This window comes from Cyphomyrmex costatus, unplaced genomic scaffold (assembly GCF_001594065.2).
Source record: "Cyphomyrmex costatus isolate MS0001 unplaced genomic scaffold, Ccosl1.0 scaffold18, whole genome shotgun sequence".
Lineage (NCBI taxonomy): Eukaryota > Metazoa > Arthropoda > Insecta > Hymenoptera > Formicidae > Cyphomyrmex > Cyphomyrmex costatus.
In genome coordinates, this window is record NW_017275824.1 from 216,504 (window position 1) to 232,476 (window position 15,973).

Genomic DNA, 15,973 nt, shown 5'->3' on the forward strand with positions numbered 1-15,973 from the left:
AATTACAACTTTACTATAAATGATTGCACATTTACAGTTATCTTTATTCTGATGTATCAAATAGTAAAAATTTAGTATATTTGCGGTTCTTTTGCTTAAAAAAAAACTCATTTATCTCGATATTAAAAGTAAAAAGTTGATCAAAGTATTTGCCCTCGCTAGCTATACATTTCTCCCATCTTTCGGGCAATAAGTGGATTCCGCGATGATGGAACGATTGGTCTTTTAAAGCAATCCATTCGTCGATCCATTTTCGCAAATCCTCGTAATTTCTGAAGTGTATATCCACCAAACCGTGCTGCATCGATCGGACCAAGTAATAGTCTGAAGGAGCTAAGTCTGGTGAATATGCTGGGTATGGGAGAACTTCCCATTCGATCTGCATTAGTATTTCCTTGACAGCTTTTGCAACGTGTGATCAAGCGTTGTCGTGCAAAAGCATAACTTTGCGTCGATTGTTGGCTACTGCTGGCCTTTTTTTTTAATTGTTCATCAAGCTATATACGTAGTTATTAAGCTACGTATGTATAATCGGTCGCGCATATTCCGGAGAATTTATCTTTCCAATTAACACTGAAGAGAGAAGAATGAAAAGATAATTCGAATGTTATTTGTGATTAAACTAATAATATATCATATTTTTCTTTTGCTACTTATTTTTTCTAACATAGGAAAGTATAATATACATGCCTACCTGTGTTAGATGGTATCTACAGTTTTCTCTAAAAACGTATAAGATTCTACTTTTTCCGATATGAGATAAAAGCATAATATGCGTAATATAAAATTAAAAGAAAGTGTCTCTTCAAAGAGAAGTAATAAACAACAGCTTTAAAAATGTAAAAGAGAAATGATTGAAACATAACAGTTAATCGCTCGCTTATTCCTCAGCGCAATGACGAAATAGAATTGCTGAATAGAAAATGAAAGAAATCAATAAGCAATCTTCCGTAATTTGTTGAATATTGAACGTTGAGTGTTGACGTTCACATAGAATAGTCAATATAGTCCGCAATCATCTTATTCCGAAAAATGTTTGACAAGAAAGATGTTGAGCAAAACCAACGTTACGTTGTTCTTAGATTATACCTGACTATTTCAGGATTATGGCCATATTATAATCTTCGTGACAGATGTATTTGCTTCGTACTGTTGTTTGCACTCTGTTTTAGTATTGCGATACCTCAGGTATATTCATTCAAAAGTTAAAAAAAAAAGTAATTCGTTTATCGTGCTGCAAACTTATTGATCGTATGTATTATACATTTTTTTTTCTTTGTATGATCAGAAATAGGTTGCAATTATTCACACATGCATATTAAATTTTATTTAATGTTTAAAATACATGATCATTATAGTATATCTTTATTTATACATATTTTATGTTATATATATAATTTTATTATAAATTTCACAAAAAATACACCATACGATCAATTTCGCCATTATACGTTTTATTTTATACTGATTTTAACATAGGCGCTTTACTTACTAATCGGCCCGATAACTCTTGATGACGTGTTTGAATGTCTGCCATCTCTAATTATTAGTGTAACATTCAGCTCTAAATTATTGATTATAATGTTAAATAACGAGAAAGTAAGTAATGAATTTTCAAACTTGCATTAGTACTTTATTCGTATGCAAAAAAATTCCATTAGCAAGAAATACGGCAGCATGTGTTTAGGTAAAGCTTTGTCTTAACATAATACGAAAGGATTGGTTATCAGTAAATACAGATATAGAAAGGATTATTCTGCAACGACATACGAGATATGGACAATATCTGGCGGCATTTTATGCAGGTATGTACAATGCATACTATGTATAGGTGTTATAGTAACCTGCGTGTATTTTCGATCACATCCTTCGCGATTTTATGAAACATTACTTTATTGCTTTCTTAAAAAAAATTATTTAAATGATATACTTATCAAAAAAATGAATCTTTGTATTTTATGCATGTTAATAAAATGACCTAATACTAATCTCAGCAACAAGATCCTAAGGGTCTTGTTGCTGAGATTAGTATTTTCTCTAGTTTTCATGCATATGACGGGGTGCCTTTTCGTACTTAAACCAATCATGCTGACGCTGATGGCGAATGATATCTTCAACGTGACAAAATCTTCTGTACCATTTGCATCAAGATTACCATTTCGCGTTGAATACGGCGAGAAATTCAATCAATATATATATCCGATAGCACTGCATAGTTATATGGCTGTATTTGCTCACACGTTCGCTACAATCGCGGTTGATGGCTTGTACTATAGTTTAATTCAACATGCTTGTGGAATGTTTTCAATTATTGGGTAAAATCTCTCTTAATCATTAAAAAAATTGAGATACCTTTCTTGAATAATAATCGATTTCTTTAATGATTTAATATCAAAATTTCGATTTGCCAAAAGCGCTATTTTTTGCATTGCAGAAATACACTGGAGAATATTGGTAAACGTAACGAAAGGATTTTTTATGCAAAACGAACCTATTATAAGATACAGGACAATAACTATAGTACAGCCTTATACTGTTTACGTAGACATCCTATTGTAATAGAGTATGTTTGAAAATATAATGTATAACTTTTATCCATTTTTATCATTGGTATTGATAGGTACCTATTTATAAGTTTATATTTAATTGTGTAATATCCTGACATCACAGATTTGCGGAACATATCGAATCGTTATTTACAAAAATATTTCTAATTAATCTTAACTTAAATATGATCATTGGAAGTTTAACTGGTATACAAGTACGTATCAACTGATATACAAGTACGTATCATCTTTTTCTTTTTATATTATAAATAATTTTAAAACGTAAAGGATTTGTAAACATCTTTTCGACATTATAATAACGTTATAAGAAAATAATCTTTAATAACCACATCTTTATAGTGGCGATAAATTTTGCGAGTGCGATAGCTGAAGTAAATACAAAAATGAGTTAAATGTATATTTTAGGTTTTAATGAATTTAGACAAAAGCGTAAATGACATTGCTGGGCCCATAACTATGTATATTGCACAATTCCTTCATTTGTTTCTTCACTTCTGGCAAGCTCAATTTTTACTCGACTACAGCGTCCTTCCATATAAATCTATGTAAGTGCTGTGCAAATTAATTTAAGTCAATTCTTTCAGAATTTAGTTAATTCATTTTTCTAATTTATTTCTGATTTTAAATCATCGAGAAATGCTTGTATCAAAACGTATGATTTTTTGAATATTATTTACAATTATAATAGTATAAATTATCGTCTCTTACATTTTAATTCTGATGTATCTAATTGCAATTTTTTCATAAATAATTTGCAATTACTTGGGTAATATGGCCACAAGCTGTAATTTGTCTAATAATTGCTAAATAGGGTATTTTTGTAATTATTCTACAAAAGCTTATTGATCTTCTTTTCCGCATAGCCATTTTATCCAAGTTTAGCCTACACAAGTCAAATCAAAAGATAGATTGCAGCATTCTCTGTATTGAATACTAAATGAAGGTCTAATATTATATAAACACAAATATTTGATTTTATTATTAGTACATAAAGAGCATTAGCAATGGATAATGATAAAAACACAGCGATAACCCGCAAACCTTCTGGTATAATTATTAAGTACTGAACTTAGTTTTCGCGGTTTACATTTAGACGTTACGAGGGCAAGTTAATAAGTGCTTAGAAAATCTGTTAGAGGACACTCGCAGTATCATGTCACATTACTTTTTGACAAGTAGCATCTTTCAGCTGATTACTGTCAAATTTTGAACGAAATTTATCGAGAGGTTTAATTTCTGTAGACGATTAAAGCAAACAACCTTTGTATTTTTTGCAAAATGGAAAAAAACGAATTTTGTGCAGTGATCAAACATCCTAGATACATATGAAAGGTTTAACGCCGACAGAAACCAAAGCCGAGTTGGATAATGTTCATATAGCACATCTGCACCAACGTTTGCGACTGTATACAATTGGGTGAATGAATTTAAAAGTGGTCGTACATCCACATGTGAACCTCGTTCGGAACATCTAATTGAGGCTGCTACGCCAGAAATCATCGATAAAGTCCACGATATTGTTTTGACTGATCGACGAATAAAAGTGCGCGAACAATTGGGTATGAAAGAGCTATCGGCAAGGTGGGTGCCGCGTTTGCTCACTGTAAACCATAATGCGTCACCGTGTAACGATTACAAAACAATGTTTGTAGATGTTTCAACATAATCCATATAAATTTTTGCATCGATTCATTGCTGTAGATGGAACATGGACCTAGTTTACATCCAGCCGTCCAATCCCGATTCACTTCGAAGTGAAGTGAAATTTCTTGGGTGTAAACGGATTAGTTTCGATTGATTTCAATCCTCTTTTCTCAGCGGAATAGAGCGAATCCGGTGTAAACATTCCATAAATCCACTTCACTTCGAAGTGAATCGGGATTAGACGGCTGAGTGTAAATTAGGTCATGGATCCATTAATTACTTCACACCCGAGACGAAGGAACAGTCAAAACAATGGACTTCACTGGGTGAACTAGCTTCGAAGAAGGCGAAGACCGGTGTAGTCGGCCGGTAAGACGATGGCCACAGTTTTTTGGGATGCACGCGGTATAATTCATGTCGATTATTACCTTCCGTCGAAGCAAATCATCAATGGCGATTACTACACAGCCTTATTGGACCGTTTCAACAATATTTTAAAGAAAAAACGTCCCCATTTGGCGAAGAAGAAAGTCCTCTTCCATCAAGACAATGCACGGGTTCACACATGCCCGGCACCGATGGCCAAATTCAACGAATTCAGCTACAAATTGCTTCCCTATCCAGCATATTCGCCAGATTTAGCCTTCTGCGACTATTTCCTGTTTCCAAACCTGAAGAAATTGTTCGGAGGAAAGAGATTCACCACCAGAGAGCAGCTCATATCGCCGAAACAGAGGCTTATTTTGAAGGGTTGGACAAATCATATTATTCGGACGGCTTGAAAAAGTTGGAGAATCGTTGGATCAAGTGTATCGAGCTGAAAAGAGACTATATTGAGAAATAAAAATGAATAGAAAAAAATGTGTTTTACTATATATTTTTCTAAAAATTTATCGACTTGCCCTTTCGTAGTTGTAGGTGTAATTTAATTTGACATCTGAAACTAGCTGCATTTTAGATGTTAGACATTTGTCAACAAAATTCATTGCGAAGAGATTCATTTAAGCGAACAGTACTATTGCTTTCTTTTTTTTTTATTAAATATGGAATGTGATAAGTTGTTTTTTTTTTACATGTGTTGCTTCATTACTTTGATTTGAAAAAAACTGTAGCTGCAGCTCATCAATTGCTTGTCGAATCTTATGACAATTATGCTCCATCGAAAAGAACATGCCAAGAATGATTTCAGCGATTTAAAAGTGATGATTATGATGTGAATAATAATAAGCAAGACGCTCAGGTCAACCGAAAAAGTTTGAAGACGCCGAATTGCAAACATTATTGGACGAAAACTCAGCTCAAACGTTCTAACAATTATCTGCAGCATTACTCCGATTGCTGTTTTCAAACGTGTACATGCAATAGGAAAGATTCAAAAGGAAGGAAAATCGAAAATGCCATTTCGAATCGCTTAAACATCTCTATTTCTCTGCTCGCCAAACAGAAAAAAAAGAATTTTTGTGGCGCATTGTAACGGTGAAAAGTTGATATATTGTGACAATCCCAAACGAAAAATGTCATAGGTAGACCCGGGCCAACCATCAACATCTAAAGCGAAATATCCATCGCTACAAAACAATACTCTGCATTTAGTAGGATATGCAAGGTATCGTTTACTACGAGCTACTCAAACTGAACGAAAGTATCACGGGGGATCGACATCAATTATAATTGAACCGTCTGAATAAAGCGTTATTGGAAAAAAGACCAGCATTAGCCAACAATCGACGCAAAATGATGTTTTTGCACGACAACGCTCGACCACACGTTGCAAAAGCTATCAAGGAAACACTGATGTAGCTCGTATGGGAAGTTCTCCCGTACCCAAGCATATTCACTAGACTTAGCTCCTTCAGACTATTACTTGTTCCGATCGATGCAGCACGGCTTAGTGGATACACACTTCAGAAATTACGAGGATGTGCGAAAGTGGATCGACGAATGAATTGCTTTAAAAGACCAATCGTTCTATCGTCGCGGAATCCACTTATTGCCCGAAAGATGGGAAAAATCTATAGCTAGCGAGGGCAAATACTTTGATTGACGTATTTTTTAATGTCGAGATAAATGAGTTTTTTAAGCAAAAAAAACCGCGGAAATTAAATTTACTACCTAATAGTATATGTATAAAGACTTATTATTTATCGTTTCAATTTATAATTATTCTTTTTATTTCAAATAATAGTTGCAGAGCGAATTGGTATTATACTTCATACAGATGTCGAAAACTCCTTCTCCTGATCATGAATAGAACGACGTCACCATGCAAAATCACCGCTGGCAAAATAGTGACTCTATCTATTGAAAGCTTTGCTACAGTAAGTATAAAATTGTATTGTTATCTTTTTAAGTTGTATTGTTATAATTGTAACTTACCGAGGGAATTTTTTATTTCTTAAAGGTTATAAAAACATCTCTATCTTATCTCACTATGTTTCGTTCTCTCCAGTGATGATTTAGCGAATAAATTATTAAAACTATTTAAGTTGAAACACATCTCTTTAATGTAATAAAATCTTATGTATTATATGTACCTATTTTTCTTTTTTTCTTTATAATTTACAATATTTTTCTTCAATTTTATAGCAATCAAAAAATATAGATGTTACGTATGTATAATTGTATACATGTGTTTCATCATAATAATTAGTACCATATTTTCCATACAGACATACTTACCATTTTTTTTCGCAATATCTAGAAGTTTACTTTTAGATGTTTGTCAAAGAAGTCCGCTCTTCTCTAATAATTTTTGGCCCATATAACTTTACATAAGTATGTATGTTAATTGACGTAAACTATGTTTAATCAACCGAACAGACATTCTAGAAAATTTATTTTTCGTATTAACAGTGAAAATAAATGAAGAAACAATTTGAAAATTATTTATTCTATATTCTACATTTTATTAATGTTATATTCGTCGACTTCATTTTAATTAAAGGTAAATAAATGTCAACGTTTGTAAAAATTAGGCTCTATTATAATAAATTATATTAAAATAATAATATGTCATATTTTCACGTGCGTCGTTTGTCACTTCTTCTATTTACTTTCTCTAATGCAGGTATATACAGTTTTCTCCGAAGTAGTGTAAGGTGTTGCATCTTTTCTAAGACGAGATAAAACCATTACATACAGAATATGAAATTAAAAGAAAGTGTCTCTTCAAAGAGAAATTATAAGTAACGGCTTTAAGTATGTAAAAGGAAAAGGATTGGAATACAGCAGGTAATTGGCCGCTTATTCCTTAGCACAATTACAATGCTGTTACGGAATAGGAGATAGAAGAAATCAATAAGTAATCTTCTATAATTTGTTGAAAATTAAACGTTGAATGTCGACGTTCAAATGGAATAGTTGATATAGTTTGCAATCTTCTTATTCCAAAAAATGATTGAGAAGAAAGATCACAGTGCACAAAGTCGATACTACAGCGTCGTTAGATTCTATTTGATTATTACAGGATTATGGCCATATCACAGACTTCGCCATAGATATATTCGCTTCGTGCCGTTGTTTGTGTTTAGCTTTACTATTCTGATACCTCAGGTATATCCATTAAAGGTATATCAATTAAAAGATTTGCCAAAGAAGAATCCATCTGTTTAGTGTGTTGCAAAGTTACTAATTGCATGTTTTTTTCTTTTGATACGACTAGAAGTTTAATATATCGATATTTTGAACATGGCTTGACCTTTTCATTTTTATATGATTTTTTTCGAGTATCACTTACTTTTTAGAGTACAAATATATCACAAAAATATATATAAAAAAATGATTTAAAAATATTATATAACGAAAGAGAGTGAAATATGGCGAAAGAGAGGGGGGGTGGGGTGGGTGACGGGGGAAGGGAGAGAGGAAGAGGTGCGATGGGTTGAAGTTGGTGGAGGTGTGAGTGAAAGATGAGACAAGAGAGAGGTGCGCATAAGAGTCTACGCACAATAGGAGAAATATTAGGAACAGATATTAAACATAAGAATTTTAACCTGTCAGAAAGCGCACATTCCACAGTACACAGTTCTGATAGGTTAAAATCCTTATATTTAATATATGTTCCTAATATTTCTCCTATTGCGTGCGCAGACCCTAACTGCGGACAGAGAAAGAGCAAAAGAAAGAAAAGGAGATGTTACTTCATTTCTCATGAAAATTATCACTTTTCGCTATGTCCAGAACGGCTTAACCGTTTTTTAATTTTTTTAGCTCAAATATTACTCGTGGCGATGCCACCTTTCGGGATATATTACGTGCAATTCAATATTTTTTGTATTTTAATAGTTATGTACCCCCAAAAAATGGACTTTGATGGCTCGAGATAAGAGACTTGTAGTGTCAATTATTAATCTTTCAAATTTAAATTAACTAGTTTTTTTAATATGGCCGAGACACTACCGCGTCTCCTGATACAGTTAGTTATCAAACTATGTGAAAATAATACATACATTCGCTTAACAAATTATATTAAATTTTTAAAAGGTATACTTTAACAAAATCCACCCGAAAAAAGAAAAAAGAAAAATAATCTTAAAAAATATTGGTGTAGTTTATCAGAAGAATGAACAATTTTAATATATTTGAAAAATTATAAGAAAATAAATATATATATACAATATATATAATATATATATGTATACATAGGCCTTTATTAAATCTTAGAAAAATTAATTTATGAATTTCGTGATTGTGTTTAACTCTAATACAGATACTTTATTTACTAATCGGCTCAATCACTCTCGATGACGTGTTCGAATGTGTGCCACCAATATTCATCAGCATAACATTCAGCTTTAAAATATTGGTCATAATGTTGAATTCTGAGAAAGTAAGTGATGAATTTTCAGTCTTAGTTCTGGACTTTTGTACACTACAATGTTACAATCATGAGAAATACTCGCGAGAATGTGTTTAGGTAAAGACTTGTCTTAATATAATACAAAAGGACTGGCAATCATTAAATTCAGTAGAAAAGGATATGCTGGAACGGCATAGTAAGTATGGACAGCATCTGGCCACATTTTATGCAGGTGTGTATAATTTCAAGATTGTAAAAGTTTATAAGAAATTCAGTTGGACGCACTAGTACGCACTAGTGCATACTAAAGCTGTTGTATACTGATTTAATCTGTGTAAAAGTAAAATGTAAATATTTCGGATTATAAATTTTATTTAACAGCACAACACAAATAATGTATTAAGGATTTTATGATTCAATCCGTTTTTATATTTACATTAAAAACATATTTTTACATAAAATTGTGTATAACGGCTTTAATATGGACCAATATGCATTAAGTGCATTCAATCGAATTCGCTGTTGGATAAATATCTTGAACACAAACATACATAAGCGTATATAGTCTCATATTCCTTGTATAATCTTACAGCACTGTCAAACTTATAAAAAAAAAAGAATTGTATAAAAACACATACTCACACCACATAAAATATCGATATTTTTATTTTAAATAACATGTCGATAAATAATGACTTTAAGATCTTGCGACAATTATCATTTTCTTTAGTTTTCATGCATACGACGGCGAGTCTTTTCGTGGTGAAACCAATCATGCTGACTCTGATGGCGAATGATATCATCAATATAACGAAATCTTCCATACCATTCGCGTCGAGATTACCTTTTCGCGTGGAATACGGTGACAGATTCAATCAATATATATATCCAATAGCAGTGCATTGTTATACTGCCGTCGTCGCTCATTCGTTTGCTACAGTCGTGGCTGATGCTTTGTATTATACTCTCATTCAACATGCTTGTGGAATGTTCTCCATTGTTGGGTAAAAACAATCTCTCTTGATTGTAGAAAGATAATGCTCTGCATGAATTTTTGTTTATTTCTTCGATTTTGTTTATTTCTTTCTTATAAAATCTTATAGTTTTTCAAAAGCGTCGATATTTTTCGTGGCTTTACAGAAATGTACTCGAAAACATTGGAAAAAATGATATGAACGATTTTGATGTGAAATCAGATAAAATTAAAGACGACAATTATTATAAAACTTTACACTGTTTACGTAGACATCTCGGCGTAATAGAGTACGTATGAAAAAATATATCAAGTGACAACACCTATTTTTGCCATTGTGTGATACTTTGTATTAATTATAATTATTTACCGTTCTCATTTTGCAGATTTGCGAAACATATTGAATTCGTTTATACAAAGATATTTCTAATAAACCTTAACTTAAACATGGTTATTGGCAGTTTATATGGTATACAAGTACGTATCAGTTTTTCCTTTTTACGTAAATACTTTTGATATGGAATGAAATGGAACGAGGATTTTCGCCAAGACAAATACAAATTTGGGAAAAATAATACTATCATTTTTAGCTTTTATTGCCTTTAATTACTGCAGTATTTCAATATTTCAAATAGGTATATTCGCTATAGTGCGTCAACCGAAAGAAAGATGGTAATTAAATATGCATTTTAGATGTTGATAAATCTTGAGAAGAACGTAAATGATATCATCGCACCTATTAGTATGTATATTGGACAACTCATTCATTTGTTTCTTCAGTTCTGGCAAGGTCAATTTCTACTGGATTACAGCATCCTTCCGTATGAATCTATGTAAGAATGTAAATTTATTCAATTTTTTGGAAGTCTATTACCTGATTTTTTTTCTTTTGAAGCTCTAGAGAAAAATTTGAGTACAAGTTTGAGGTTTATTTTATATTTTAGGCATATTATTTACGATTGCTAATCGTATGCGTTTATAATATAATACTACTTTAAACTTAATATTATTAGTAGTGTTATAGTGGAAGTTACAACTCGGGAGCTCCAAGGAAAATGCGGGGCGCGGGGGATTCTTCGGAGGTGGGGGTATATAGCGTTGTGCGGGAATGACAGTAAGATGTCACAGATTTTGGGACTGCAGTCACGTACAAGACAAAAAAATTATAAAAAATAGAGAATATCACCATAAAGAATAAATACAGAAAAAGCAAATGATTTTTAACGAAAAGTGTTACAAAGGGTATATGAACCAATTGTTTTTTCAACTGAGATATGGTGTAATGTTATTTTTTTCTAGAAACATTTATTAGGTAAGTAAATGCGCAAATGTAAGTGAAACTCGACAGAATGGTATTTTTTATTTTTTATGAGGGCAAAAAAATATGTCTAAGGTAAATACGTAAAGATTTGGTTAATAGAAATGAATATATAATTTTGAAGCATTCCTAAAGTAAAATTAGAAAATATGATACGTACAGTAAGTAAAACTCGACAGAATTGTATTTTTTTAATTTTGTGGGGCTTTTTAAGCATATATATATTATACTTTTGAAAAAATGTGCGCTAATGCTCTACTCTGAAAAGAGGTTGTGTGTTGAAATTACAACAATGGCACGAATCGAACATGTCGATAAATATTATCAACGTAATATTCGTATTGAATGTGACCGCGGGTGCATACAGCAACGACAAGTGCATATACACGAGTTTTTCGCCAAGGGTGCCACCAGGATATAAGATATCGGAAAGACCTGTACAGATCATTTACCTTCCGATCATCGTACGGAGCATATATTACGGATCTGACGATTCGCGTGGATCAAGACAGACGATTGTTCAATTTTCGTGGAGAAGAGATCACCGTTAGATTGCATGTGCGGAGGCGACAGCGATATAAAGTGATACAACACCGATGACGTGGATGCTTGTTTTGAACGAGCAGGCGAAACAGACAAGAGACAAAATGTTTCTAGAAAAAAATTACATTATATACACCGTATATCTCAGCTAAAAAAAACAGTTGGTGCATATACCCTTTGTAACACTTTTCATTTATAATCATTTGTTTTTTTCTGTATTTATTGTTTATGGTAATATTCCTTATTTTTTTGTGATTTTTTGTGATTTTTTGTCTTGTACGTGACTGCAGTTCCAAAATCTGTGACATCTTACTGTCATTCCCGCACAACGCTATATACCCCCACCTCCGAAGAATCCCCCGCGTCCCGCATTCCCCTTAGAGCTTCCGAGTTAGAACTCCCACTATAACACTACTATTATTGTAATATTAACCCTTTACTTGGATAGTGTATACAACAGAAATGAAAAACTAGACTTTATAGTTTTCTGTGTTTATAGATAGCAAGATAAGAACCTAATGTGAATATAAATACTTGCTGAATTTATCGTTAATCATTTTAATTTTTCTCATTTCATATAATAGCTGCAGAGCAAATTGGTATTACACTTCACAAAGATGTCAAAAACTTCTGCTCCTAATGATGTATAGAACATTAATACCTTGCAGAATATCAGCTGGTAAATTAATGATTCTTTCTATCGATAACTTTGCTATGGTAAATATATAACTGCATTATTGTATTTTTCATTTTTGTTGTTATAAATGCAGTTTACCGAAAAAAATTTTATTTCTTAAAGGTTGTGAAGACTTCCCTGTCTTACCTCACCGTGTTCCGTTCTATGCAATGATGATTTAGCGCATTTAAATATTCACTCAGAAACCTCTTAAATTAAAATGTATTTCTTTAACCCGAGAGTAGTCACTTTTAATTTCTTTATGTAAACAATCGAGATGTTTTATATCCCTATTAACACCAATATTATCAACAATATATTGTACATTGTTTTCCGATCTATATTGTCATTTAAAAACATTACGCATTTAGATTTAATACATTTTTCGAAAAAAGTAAGTAGAAACTAAAAAATATTAAATGGAATAAGCACGTTAAATATAACTTTTTATTTTATTTATCACAATATGTCTATAAAATATAAATTTTAATTATAGTTATACATTGAGTTGTGCTCGATTTGTGCTACGGTAGCACAACTCAGATATACAGTATTGATCACATGGAAGCACTACAAACCCGATTTATGAGCAAAAAACCGAACACGGAGGGAAAAACTATTTTTAGTCATAACTTTTGGTGTTATGAAAGAACGGCTGAAATCTTTGCGGCACAATGTAGCACAAATCGAACACAACTCAGCACAATGTTTATTTTGCCGATTAAACAAAATGGCGGTGCTGGCGAAAAAAACGTTTTTTTCAATTTAACGCTTTGTTTTTGAGTTATGTTATTAATTTTTGCGGCACAATGTAGCACAAATCTAGCACAATTCAGCACAAATTTTATTTTATTTTTTTATAAAATGGCGGTGCTAACTTCACGCACGTACATATATGTTACTTAAATCATTCTTTTTTTTTTTTTTTTTCATATTTTGCCTATATTTTATATTTTTATATTTTATATGTATCTCGTATGATAATCATATATGTAATTACATATATGATGATAATAAGGCTGCGCACAATGGAAGAATAGATATTAGTAGTATCTATAATATCTGTTCCTCAAATGTGCGCAGCTCTAAATGTGCCATACAGACATGTAAGCGACATATCGACAGGATAGGAGTGAGGGGCAGGATTTTCTATTACAGCGCTTTGCCACAATAAAAGGCTGAACTAATGGCATGGAAAAGTGACGTTTTCACGATAAAATTTTTGTTGCTTGCTATTTCGTATTTGCTTATTTGTGAAAATGTGACTATAGCCTCGTACTCGTGAAAGTCCTAAAAATGGCCGGAAATTACAGTTATCTTGAAATTTTATAAAAGCGTATATTTTACTCGTTTCAATTAGCTATTAAACTGTGTGATTCTGCCCGAGTATAGCCTCACTTACGTGCTCTTTACGACCATTTACTGACTATCAAAGGAGGAAAGAACAGTTTCCGGTCATTTTTACAAGTATTTTTAAACGATCTCGTCATTTACATTTATCCAAATTGTCTTTATTTACAAATGGCACGTAACAAAAATTAATGTGCATTTCTCGTCTATATATGACGTCACAATTCCAACGTAGCCGTCACGAGTACTGACACTCAGGAGCCTTAAAGCAGGAAATCTATTTTAAAGCAGGAAATTTTTGTTCTATATTGTTAAAAAGAAACATTATTTTTTCATACTCTCTCTCTCTCTCTTCTTTTATTCAATAACTTTTCAACGAATAACGGGCGACGACTAAAACTTGTTTCTCAGGGTCATGACCTAGGATGCTTACATGGGGTAAATATGGAAATGGGGGAATCCAGCCTCGATAACCTTGACATGACAACATATGTCAAGGTTGCGATAGTATATGTGTTAATAATAATTGTAACGCATATTTTCCAACAAGTTGCATTACTTTTTCCTCATACACACACACAGATAGATCGTACAATTTTGCGTAATATTTGAAGATTTACAACGTCATATGTTAAAATCAGGAGGATTCCGTTTGCCTACATTCCCGAATGCATACACCATTCACATTGGCCGGTGCCTAGTAACTTTTCACGTTCAATAAAATCTTACGAAAAAGCAAATTTAAAAATCACTACTCTCTTCACGACAAAATATATATTAATATAAATATAATAAATAAACGTGAGGAGCTATGGGAGTCTGGCGTAAAAATCTAATTAGTGTGCAGATAAATATTTTTATGTAAATTACTTCAAACAGTGAACTCTAGTTTTCTCATTCGGGGAATGAAGAATGCCAGCGGTCTTTCTTTGATCCAAGATTTCACTGCATCTTTCACTTCATTATCCATAGTAAAATGAATGCTCTTAAAGTCCCTTTTTTTACTTTGAAAGAAGTAAAAAATATAGGGCACCAAATTTACTAGCTTCCAATGTACGAAATTTTATTATACACCTATTCACAGTATTTCGATGAATTTTTCATACTATAAATGGTTTGTAAATGACGATGCCACTACAATTTATTTTTCGGATGACAAAGACATAATGAAATAGTAGATCAAGGAAAAACCGCCAAAGTTCTTTATTGGCCGGATGAGAAAATTCATTCATCATTAGGAGAAATAGCTGTAAATGGTAACTATGTTGAAAAGCAATGATACATTTTCTTGCAGCAAATAAAATACATTTTCATGACCTTTTGGTTTCATTCGAATATATCTTTTCATTTACAAGTTACATACGTTGCTGTGCATTACTTTTCAGCTGACTCATTATTTTCTCTATTTTCTGATTACTTAGAAAATACATAAAGTTTTAATGGCGGTAAAAATACATGCAAAAGTAGGATTTAAGCTCTCTAGCTAGATAAATATGTATCAGTAAAGAGGTATATTGTGCATCTTTATTAGTCATCTTAATTCATTCATTGTATAAAGCCGATAAATGGCCTTACTGATGGCAGGCCCGAGCCATTGTTTCTTGTTAACCTGAATATTTGCCAATAATTGCTCGCCATTCTTATCAGAATTCTCCAAAGCTGTAATTAAAATTTGCGGTGAGGCATAACGTTCTACAATCGCCATAGCTTTGTCAATGGACATGCCTTTTAATTGTAATAGCTGGCGAATAAACATCTCGCTCACTTTAAATGTCTAAAAGGAAATAATAATTAGCATTAATTATATTTCACATACAACTATATCTTGGACAGCAAGCCAAGGATTTCTTTTTCAATAAATCTAAGCATTTCTTGTATGCATCACATAGAAAATGTTGAACATACCCTTTGTTTAGAGGATACTTTATTGAATTCTTTGAATTCCATAAGGCATACTGCACTACTTATATTGTCGGTTTGAATAAAGTGTTCTTTCTCACATCCAACAAGTCTCTTATCCTAAAGTAAATCTATTATTTATCATAAGATCTATTAATAAACATTTATATATATATATATATTAAAACATTTATATATATATATA

The 15,973-nt window shown here is 32.1% G+C and overlaps 2 protein-coding genes across 2 annotated transcripts in view; one reads left to right on the plus strand and one right to left on the minus strand.

The window, feature by feature from the left end:
- The first annotated feature begins 6,454 nt into the window (after window positions 1–6,454).
- On the plus strand, window positions 6,455–12,805 carry LOC108772094 (uncharacterized). The gene is made up of 8 exons (XM_018537550.1): window positions 6,455–6,529; window positions 8,920–9,039; window positions 9,127–9,241; window positions 9,740–10,013; window positions 10,369–10,459; window positions 10,676–10,815; window positions 12,428–12,560; window positions 12,643–12,805. Exons 1-8 carry the CDS (start codon window positions 6,455–6,457, stop codon window positions 12,691–12,693), a joined length of 999 nt encoding a protein of 332 aa, XP_018393052.1. The 3' UTR covers window positions 12,694–12,805.
- A 2,278-nt stretch (window positions 12,806–15,083) lies between these two features.
- Window positions 15,084–15,973, minus strand: part of mus81 (mus81 structure-specific endonuclease subunit) — a 3,535-nt gene continuing 2,645 nt past the window's right edge. The window contains exons 4-5 of the mRNA XM_018537667.1: window positions 15,775–15,888; window positions 15,084–15,643 (exon numbers count right to left, since the gene is read on the minus strand). Coding sequence (XP_018393169.1) covers window positions 15,401–15,643; window positions 15,775–15,888 — 357 coding nt within the window. The 3' untranslated portion in view covers window positions 15,084–15,400. The remainder of the gene's footprint in view (window positions 15,644–15,774; window positions 15,889–15,973) is intronic.

Coding starts and splice junctions, on each gene's coding strand:
- LOC108772094 (XM_018537550.1), top strand. CDS start 6,455: ATGAATAGAACGACGTCACCATGCAAAATCACCGCTGGCAAAATAGTG. Junction 9,242..9,739: donor TCTGGCCACATTTTATGCAG/GTGTGTATAATT, acceptor CATTTTCTTTAG/TTTTCATGCATACGACGGCG. Junction 10,816..12,427: donor ATCCTTCCGTATGAATCTAT/GTAAGAATGTAA, acceptor TTCATATAATAG/CTGCAGAGCAAATTGGTATT.